Source organism: Dermacentor albipictus, chromosome 7, assembly GCF_038994185.2.
Source record: "Dermacentor albipictus isolate Rhodes 1998 colony chromosome 7, USDA_Dalb.pri_finalv2, whole genome shotgun sequence".
Classification (NCBI taxonomy): Eukaryota; Metazoa; Arthropoda; class Arachnida; order Ixodida; family Ixodidae; genus Dermacentor; species Dermacentor albipictus.
In genome coordinates, this window is record NC_091827.1 from 93,928,055 (window position 1) to 93,938,474 (window position 10,420).

The 10,420-nt window shown below is 46.8% G+C and overlaps 1 protein-coding gene across 2 annotated transcripts; it reads left to right on the forward strand.

Moving 5' to 3' along the window:
• The first annotated feature begins 2,934 nt into the window (after positions 1-2,934).
• LOC139047538 (uncharacterized) lies at positions 2,935-10,107 on the forward strand. Of its 2 annotated transcripts, none has more exons than XM_070521365.1 (2): positions 2,935-3,619; positions 9,980-10,067. In XM_070521365.1, exons 1-2 carry the CDS (start codon positions 3,158-3,160, stop codon positions 10,049-10,051), a joined length of 534 nt encoding a protein of 177 aa, XP_070377466.1. In that variant the 5' UTR covers positions 2,935-3,157; the 3' UTR covers positions 10,052-10,067. The 2 variants fall into 2 exon arrangements, 1 of the variants encoding a protein (XP_070377466.1); XR_011507200.1 differs by lacking the exon at positions 2,935-3,619 and adding an exon at positions 8,606-8,762 and having other exon boundaries at positions 9,980-10,107.
• Positions 10,108-10,420: the final 313 nt, after the last annotated feature.

Below are 10,420 nucleotides of genomic sequence, written 5' to 3' on the forward strand. Positions count from 1 at the left end.
GTACCTGTGGTATCCGTAACTTCTGGTTTCGGTTTTGGATGGATGCATGGAAGGTAGGAGCGTCCCCTTTGAAACGGGGTGATGGCAATTGCCACCATGCTCAGATTTTTATTTTGCCTTTTATTTTTATCTGTGTTGCGTGTTATTGAATTTCTCGATTTTCTTTAAATACGTCTTCCTACTCTTTTAACCTTATGTCACCTCTCTGCTTTTGTGCCACCAATCCTCCAAAATTTTGCTAATTTCCACCACACATTTATTTACATGACTATCATTATCTCTGAACCCTAGGGCATAGAGAAAAGAAATTTCAACTATGCCTAGGGCCTCAGGAAGGGCGACTGTGGCCGCATCGACATCGGGATTGATACCATCACATTTTAGTATGAGGTGTTCCATTGTTTCTACATATTTACCACACACATTACATGTGTCTTCTTCTTCGTTAAATTTCTTTTTACTGGGGCGCTATTCTGAACATTCCGCCATTTTCCTCGGTGCGTGACGTAGGCGCGACGCAAACGAAATGGCGCTGGTGGCCCAGTTTTGCTTACGTAACGTGACGCCAACTTGACGTTTCGCCTGAGAAACTGAAATGAAGACACTGAATGTAGCGTTATCGGTAAAGCAAAACAGTTTTCCTCCGCAGTAAAAATAAAGCAGTTATCTCAAAGAGTATGATTGTTCCGTCGAAAACGCTTCGCGCTTCCATCGTCTGCTGCGTACAAGCCGTCGTCTGCTTCAATAGCTAGGATGCGTGTCCCCGGAAAATGCAATGAGTCATCGCATGTTGGCGCCAACGCTCTTGTTTTCTTGCTTGAGACAACATACGCGACCTACCAGTGGTGATGCGCGCACGTTCTAGGCCACGTTATCGCTATTTCGTGAAACGCAAGTGACTCAGCCCGACTCGGCTGGCTGAGAAACGGCCGAATATCACCGATAGCGTTGCGGGCGCCAGAGATAACCACTAGCGCGACGCAAGCGCCGGCGCTGCCATCTCTTGTTCATTTCGCTGGTTACTCGCACCGCGGGAGGAAACTTCAAGGCGCCGCCTTGCGTACATTTCTTTTTATAAATTAAAAAGAGGCCGTTGTCATAACGTCTGATTGTGCGAAAAGGCATTAATCTCGATTACAATACAAATGCAGCAGTGAAAAGTGGACAACATTGCTGAAAGTTTGCTATGTTCAACCAATATTATTTTGTATAAACGCGTTCTTTAAAAAAATGATGGCCCCAAACACAAATGCCAACACCACCCGAGAGCGATACAAATACTATGAGCACGCGTTATGAACAAAAGATTTTCGTGGCGCCAAACGATGGGGAAAATGTGGCGATACGCATTCCTCTCGGCTGCCATTGCATATGGCTACTCATTAGCATAATTCGCGCGGCTCGTCGCAGCAAAAATTATGGCGGAAAATCTCAGCAATGGCGGCCCAGTGCAACGTCACGCATAGTCAAAATGACGATTACGAAACAGCCCTTCCTGTGACGCTCCTTACGAGATATTCCTTCAGCCAATCAGCAAGCTGGCATGGCGCATATCTTGAATCGCCACCACATATTCGCGCAATCGCAGATGCATTGCACTGGCTTCTGCACGCTACCGCTCACATTCTTTTTGAAGCACTAACATCACAATATATCTGCCAAGGACCAAAAAAATGTATTAGTCCATAAAATTTGCAGCTCCACGTCACGTTTCGTCATCTTGATGAAAACGCAAAATGACATTTCGCAAAACTTCCGTTCCCCGGCAAAAATTTCTAGGCACGTGAGCTCGCCACAGCCAATAAGAGAGTAAACATGGCGGATAATGGCGGCTGTGCAGCCGCCATGCGTGTCCAGAATAGCGCCCCATGTCTGGTCCCCGACTGGAGCAGTCCGGCTCTTATCTTGCGGCGCAGCGCGCCCCGGCCGTTTAGGCCTCATGCCGTAACCCTTCCGTCCGGCCGCCCCGTCGAAGCTACAACAAACTGGCGACGAGGATGCGAAGCATTACAAGATGACAGGAAGAAGGCCATTTTACTGAGCAACTTAGGCTTCGAGGGGCAGCGTCTATACTATGACCTCGCGTCGCAAACGGACCAGACGGCCGCTACGTTCGAAGACATTCTTCGCATCTTCGATCAGCACTACGAAGAAAGCTCAAATCCCCTGGTGCACCGCATTATCTTCCGGGACAGGAAGCAACTACCTGGGGAAACCTTCCAGGACTTCGTCACCGCGCTACAAAGGCTAGCGCCTGCTTGCGCGTTCGGCGCTTAGCACGACGAGTCTCTTCGCGACCAAATTCTCCAAGGCGTCGCATCAAAAAGAGTTCGAGAACGGCTACTGTACGAAGGATCGTCCCTCACGCTCAAGAAAGCCGAGGAAATCGGACGAAGCGTGGAGCAAGTTGACAAGGAACTTGAAGTCTTCAGCAACTCGTCTATTCAGCGCGTCTCGACGCAACGCAAAGATGGCGTCGCCAGCCATCTCCTTCCTTGCCCGGGCGCGCAAGATGGCGGTCACCGCCCCCCTTCTCCCTCGACCCGGCGCCTTCAAGATGGCGATCAACGGCGTGGCGGGCAGTCGCATCGAGCGGCCGGCCAACGTGACGTCCGGCCCGAACTCTACGAAGCCACTGGAGAACTCGCACCCCATTGTTACCGATATGGTTCACCTCGCCACATCGCATCCAATCCAGCCTGTCCGGCGAAGCACGTTACCTGCCGTGCGTGCGGAAAAGTGGGACATTACGCTTCGGTTTGCCGTTCGAGGAACCGAACGCAGCGACAGCCTCCTGCTCGAACGCAGCTTGTTTCCGTTACCGCTGATAAAGAATCAACCTCTACAGTCCCGTTCGTGCTTACAATTCAAGCACCGAATTTCCGTCCGGCAACAATTCGCGCCGAAGTTCTCATTGCGAATACTACACTCAAGTTGCTCGTGGACACAGGAGCTACAGTGTCACTGATGAACAGCTCCCTATACGAAGAACATTTCAAGGTTTTTCCTTTATCTCCTTCGAGTCTTCGACTCAAGAATTATTCGCAGCAAGAAATTCTGCATTCAGGACGTTTCTTCGTGCTCGTCAAGTATCGCCCCAACGCTGCAGTAGTGACATTTCACGTCACGAACCAAGGCACTTCTCTTCTGGGCTTAGATGCCATTCAAGCTTTGGGCATTGACATTCAAGGGTCTTCGCTCACATGTCAAGTATCAGGACTTCCAGCTGACCCAAGCGTTCAGCCCCCGTCTCTTCCGCACAACGCTCCAACAGAGTTCGCCCATCTGTTCTCGGGAAAATTGGGACTTGTCAAGGGCTTCGTTCACGACGTTCGTCTCCGACCTTCAGTGCAGCCAGTCTCAGCGAAACTGCGCCCTCTACCTCTGGTTCTCCGGGAGCAAGTCTCCGCCGAGCTGCAACGCCTGGAATCAGCTGATGTCATCGAACGAGTCACTGCGTCCGAGTGGATTTCTCCGCTCGTCGTCGTTCGAAAGAAGGACAATTCCATTCGACTTTGCGTCGATCTTCGAGACCCCAACAAGGCTATCATCATTGACGCCTTTCCACTACCGAGGGCTGACGAACTGTTGCATCGACTCGCTGGTGCTACGGTCTTTAGTAAGTTCGACTTGCAGTCTGCGTATCACCAGGTTTATTATCCGAGAAAAGCCGTGAGCTTACTACTTTTATTACTCATGACGGTCTTTTTCGCTTCAAGCGTGTGTGTTTCGGTTTGGCATCTGCGCCATCCGCTTTCCAACAGATCATGTCATCTGTTTTGAAATACTGCCCAGGCACCTTGTGCTACCTTGATGATGTGCTTGTATGGGGTCACACTCAACGTGACCACGACAGAAATTTACAAACAGTCCTGTCTAGGATAAGTAATGCAGGCATGCAGCTTAACCACAAGTGCATATTCAGTGTCCCAGAATTAACTTTCCTAGGACATAAAATTTCCGCGAACGGCATTTCGTCGATGGATAGTAAAATTCAGGCAATCGTGGAGGCACCACAGCCCAAGGACAAAAAGGCACTACATTCATTTCTGGGCCTCACAGGATATTATGCTAAATTTATCCCGCAGTATGCCAACGTAGTGGAACCGCTAAGGAAACTTCTAAGGCAAGGACAAGCCTTTGTCTGGGATCGGGATACTGAATGCAGCTTTCAGGCTATTTAAGACGTACTTGCATCACGCCCGGTGATACGCATGTTTCAACCGCATCTGCCTATTGCTGTGACGGTTGATGCTTCTGACGTTGGCATAGGAGCTGTCCTACAGCAAAAATGCGGAAATGAGCTCTTTACAGTAGCTTTTGCTTCTCGTACGTTATCTTCCGCAGAGCGACGTTACTCCGTAGGCGAACGGGAAGCATTGGCATGTCTGTTTGCGTGTGAACATTTGCATGTTTACTTGTGGGGTCGACAGTTCACTTTACGAACTGATCACTAAGCTCTAGTCGCATTGCTATCTTCAAAGGGTCCTGGACAGCGACCGTTATTTATTTATTTATTTATTTATTTATTTATTTATTTATTTATTTATTTATTTATTTATTTATTTATTTATTTATTTATTTATTTATTTCAGTATTACTGCCAGCCTCTGGTTAGAGGATTAAGCAGGAGTGGTTACATACATGACGAGTAAGACTGAGTACAAGGTGTGAAGCGTGAGCAAAATGAAATAGCACTGAATTGGAAAATATAAGCAGCGTGTCATTTGCGAGAACGTAGCAATTAGCGCTAACAATGTGAAATTATTCCAGAAGAAAATGTAAACTGCTCTTAGCGCCAAGTTGACAAACACTTAGGAGACAGAAAAACTAAACTAGAACAATATATGTATACCACGCGTGGCAAACGATTACAGAACATACATCCTGTCAGACAAATATAATGTGGTAGTGTGTAAAAATGTGTAGCAGTGGCAGAAGCATAACACGTGTGTTCAGTTATGTGGAAGGACAAGCCGAAAAGAAAAGAAAAAGGAAAGGAGGGCAGGGATGTACCTCGGTCATTTACACAATTTCTTTAAGCAGCTTTAAGAATGATTCGATGGTGTCACAGGCAACCACCGCAGTAGGAAGTACATTCCATTCCCTGATGGTTCGGGGAAAATATGAATTTCTAAAGGCTTCTGTTTTGCAGTAGTAGTCTTTAAGCTGCTTAGCGCGGCTAGACCGAATTGATCGACGAGCTAGAGGCTCGGTATACGTGTCCTTGTCGATGCCCAATTTTCCATGATAAAGCAGATACATGTACTTTAATCGTTCTTTAAATCGCCGTTTTTGCAGGGTAACCAGTTCTGCTGTTTCGAGCATAACGCTTGGTGATGCATAACGGCTGAAGGAATTGAATACAAATCGTATCGCCTTTCTCTGAATTTTTTTCTACCTTTTTTATGTTAATATCGCTATGTGGATCCCAGACGACGGACCCATACTCAAGAATCGGGCGGACGAAAGTTTTGTAAGCTAGTAGTTTTATCTCATGGGGTGAATTTTTTAAGCAACGCCTCAAGTAACAAAGCTTCTGCATGGCTTTCTTTTCTATGTATGACACGTGCTCATTCCACTTTAAATCCGAGCTGATAACTACACCCAAATATTTATAGCTTGTCACGCGGTCTAAAATATGCCCATCGATCGAATACTGGTTGTTTAAAGAGTGTCGTTTCCGCGTCACGGTCATCGCTACAGTTTTTTTCGCATTGATTTTCAAGGTGGAATGCAAGATTGCTGTATTACAATTTCACCATTCAGTACTGTAAAGGTGACCAATATGTCACTGCGGACGCATTGTCACGCCTACCTGTCCCTCCCGAATGTGAACCAGAACTAGATGAGGAAATAGTGTCTTTAGTTTCATCTTGTATTACAAAGAAGGAATTCCAAGCAGCCACACAGGCAGATCCGGTGTGCCAAGCATTAAAAGACAAAATAGTAAAAGGATGGAGAACTGCGGCGGACCTTCCGCAAGAGTTACAGGCGTATGCTGCTGTACAGTCCGAATTGTCCTACATGGATAATCTGCTTCTCCGAGGTGAACGTATCGTTCCACCTGCTTCCTTGCGTCAGACACTCCTGTCTATTGCTCATGAAGGTCACTTAGGCATTACTAAAACCAAGCTCAGATTGAGAGGCATCTACTGGCGGCCTCACATGGATAGGCAAGTTGAGGAACTTGTGGGAAACTGCTTTGTGTGCCAACAAGCAGATAAATCTGCCAAACCATCTTTTGCGCCATTACAACCTGTCTAATGGCCATTAAGACCATGGGGAAAGTTAGCCATAGACATAATAGGCCCTCTTGATCGCGCTCCACAGTATGCTCGTTTTGCTTTGGTCATGGTTGACTATCATTCCAAATGGCCCGAAGTTGCTTTTATGCCTTCCGTCACATCGGAAGCCATCATGCACAGTCTCATGTCCATATTCAGTAGGGAAGGATTTCCTGATGCTATAGTGTCCGATAATGGACCACAGTTTGTTTCTGCACAGTTCGAAAACTTCCTGAAAGAAAGAGGCACTAAGCATTTCTTGTCCTCTCTTTACTACCCACAGGCCAATGGCCAGGTAGAAAGATCTAACCGTGTCCTTAAAGAATTCATACAGATTGCTATTTTGGAACAGCGAGACCTCAGACTTGCGGTCTTAGAATACTTCGCAATTTACAGGTTTACTCCACATATGACTACCGGTGTGTCTCCAGCTATGCTGCTCCGTAGTCGACAACCACGAACTTGGCTGGACGTCGCAAACATGCCTCCAATTCATCCTGAATTTGCTTCTCCAAAGTTGCGCCAGGAAGTGCAGAGCAGAGTACGTGAAAAACAGGAAAATACTAAAAAGTATGTAGATCGTCGTCGCGCAACTAAATGTCCTCCGTTTCAGCCAGGCGATCTGGTTAAGGTATACGTACTTCACGGAAATCTGGTCCTAAATACTCCGGTCCGTTCAAGATTTACCGCCAAGTAGGCCGAAGTACTTTCCAGCTCGAAAATGGCAAGTGTTGGAACGCGTCTAAACTGGTGAAGTACTCGGTACGTCAGGGTGAAACAAATGAAAGGAGTCATTTCAATGACGGGACATCCTTTGACGATAGTCTTCCACCTTTCTTCCAGTTCCTACAGGTACTCATTTTCCTGCTGCAACCCCTTTGCAACAACCTGTCTCACCACCACCACCTCCGGGTTCACCCCGTGCAGAACAGTCTCCTGAACGTCCGTGCGACACTCCTCCCCAAGACACTGCCCCTGAAGGCACTCAGGTCTCTGACACACCTTCTAGCCCCAGTACGAGTAACACTTCTGCTGTTCCTCCTCTACAACTTGATCCAGTCCTCCGTAGGTCTACACGTCATAGACAATTAACATCCAGAACGATTTAAGAATTATGTTTCCAAGTAGCTTGTTGCCTTATGTTACTGTCTACAGAGGTTTCAACCCTCCCATGCGAATTCGGCTCTTAATGCCAAAAGTATTTCCTTTCATGCTTGTTAGCTGAATAAGACATAAGCAGTATCCTTCAAATGGGAGGATTTCTGGCAGCATAAACGGTGCTATAGGCACGCTGTACTTACTGCTATACTGCAGATTTATCAGTGGATCCTAGTTGCAGGAACACTTTTCTTCATTTCTTAGCATTCCCGCAAAAGGGATACCATACATTTCTTATATGTTACGTTTCTTGCAGCATACATGTATGCATTTTCACTACGGTAGTAGCCGCCATACTAATTTGTCTTTTATGCCAAAAAGAAAAAAAAGTTTTTCGTTAGCATTATTAAGGGGGGGCAATATGGAGTGTTAAGTGCTTTTACGCACAATGCCAATCCACGACAGCCACAGAGACTGTCTCGACTCAGGCACAGGGCGAATGAGCCACCCATCAGTGCTGTCCCAGGGGGCACACAGATGGTTGTTAATGTATACTTAAGTACTTTGTGAATTTTCTATGTGTTATCTGTGTGTGCAAGGCTGCATCTCATCGTCCTCCCAAGACGGGTACTGGAACTGCAGATCTGGACTGCAATAACTCATATTCAGTGTTCATGTGCGTTTTTTTTAAATGGGGAAGCCAGAGATCATTTTATATTGTATAAAGATGTATCACTAATCATGTAAGTTACAGTACTGACATGTGTTCTTTGACTCGTGACTTACTTTTGTTGCGAGGAGAGCGAGTAGATCATTTTTTCCTTTCAAGGGAGAGGTGATGTGGTATCCGTAACTTCTGGTTTCGGTTTTGGGTCTTTACATCAGGGCGCCACTCAGCGCAAACGCTGTAAGTGCCTCCTGTAAGTTGCCTCATAGAGAAAGAAATTCAACAAGAGGGGACACTCTTCAAAAACTGGCAACAGAAAACACGTCACGCCTAGTTTCAACAACATCCGTTAGTTGACGCGAGCATCAGTAAAAAAGAATGTGAAATGCACTTCCAGACAACGTTTTATTTTTTTTTATTCCTTCCCACTAAAAGTTAAAAAGTTTTGCGTGTAAATGAAGTTATACTTTGCAGCTTTTTGTTGCGTTGCCTAGAAACAAGCTAGCGGCACGCCAGACGCGCGCATACGTCATGCGCCAGACAAGCCGCAGGAGTGAGCGGGGCCGGTCGTACGTGCGAAGCTCGCGTGCTCGGCGACCCGTCTGTTTTGGATATAGCCCATTTTTTGGGGCTCCCGGCCTTCTCTATGCTTCTCTTGCGTATCGTCTGCATTTCGACACGGCACCGCTGCACTACTGGACTACGGCAAGGTGAGAAATTGTGTTTGACAGTGTGCAGCGTATTTTAGGCACATTTAGGCTTAGTTCAAGTGGCGCAGTTAGCGAGAAACAGCTCCGCCGTCCTGACGCAGTTAATTTGAGTTAATGCCTCGTCCTGGGAGATGTTTGCGACGCTTTCTATGAGCCCCAACATTACTGTAATTTATTTCGGTAGTTTTTGGGCACTCTTGCCGCGCCCGGTTTATTGACGCAGTAAGCGAAAACCGGCTCGGCCGTGTGACGCATTTGCGCGTGTACATGCGTGTACTACGTCGTAGCGCCTAATACAGACAAGTTTTCGCGCATTCTGTGGTCCCCAACATTATTGTAACTAGCGTCGTTATATTTGGGGTAGTTTAGAAGCACGGTTGCCGCGCCCGGCATATTGACGCAGTTAGCGAAAAGCAGCTCGGCTGTGTGCCGTAGTTAGTTTCGAGTGTACTGAATCTTACTGGTAGAAGTTCGTGACGCATTCTGTGACCCGAAAAAGTATTGTAATTTATTTGGTAACTTTTTGGGATATCTTGAGGCTTTCTCACCGCGCCTGGGGTTGTGAAGCTGTTAGCAAAAAAGCAAGCCGGCCGTAGTGAGTTAGTTTTGCGGGTACTGAATTTTAGTGGGACAAGTTTGTGACGCATTTTATAGTCCTGCAACAACATATACCTTATTTCGGTACTCGCGCTTCTCGAAAACGCGACGAGCGATTGCCGAGAGTGATAACACGGGAGTGATGCATGCGCCGGCAGGACGCGTAAAAGATAACACGGAGGAGCTCAAGAACATGACATTTATGTGTTCTGAGCGACTGAAAGCAGGCTTTGCACCTACGAGTCTTACTTGAGTGCGATTAGAAGGCATTCTGCGAGCGTGTAATATGGTCTGGCTGAGCCTGTGTTGTACCCTGTGTTGTAAAATTTGTGTACTTGGCGTACCGTCGTGTAGACTGAGGCCAAGGTGTTTTGGAAACGCGCAGTAACCCGTGTATTTGTGCACTTAAAGTGCAGGAAATAATGCTCGGGAAAGAAGGGGGTCTTGAAAATCGGATGTTCAGATTTTATGGCATTGTCTTTGCTGCGAAATGTACGTAAAAGTGAATTTATCTGTAATGCCGCTCATTCACCACTTACGCACGTTTCACCTCTACACTCAATACTCCTGTTAGGTCAATATACCGAAATGATACATGCTTGTAATTTACTTTCTTTCAGCTGATGGCATCCGGTGGAACATCGTACGGCAACGACTGCTGCTTATCTGGTGCCACAACTTTGGATGAGTGAAGAAGCCTGGAACGAGCATTTATATAGAGCAAAATAAACATTTCATCATTTCAGAAGGCGTCTTTCGTTTTCTTTATGAAATTTCACCTGACAGATTCGGCGCAGTCTTGTAAAGGTCAATCGCAATCATTTCTACTTGTTAATGAAACGACTCCACGCCAAGGCCACGCGAGGTTCTGCAGAAGCGAAAAAAAAAATGAATGCCGCACCGAGTAGCGGAGCCAGCGTGGCGGGTACCAACTGGTGTGCAAAACGCGCGCGCCCAAAACCGAAAGAAGTCAACAACATCCGCTTGGGGTGCTACAGTCAATTCGGCCGCTGGCCTCTATGGGAGTGTCCGCTCTTGTTGAAATTTCTTTCTCTATGGTT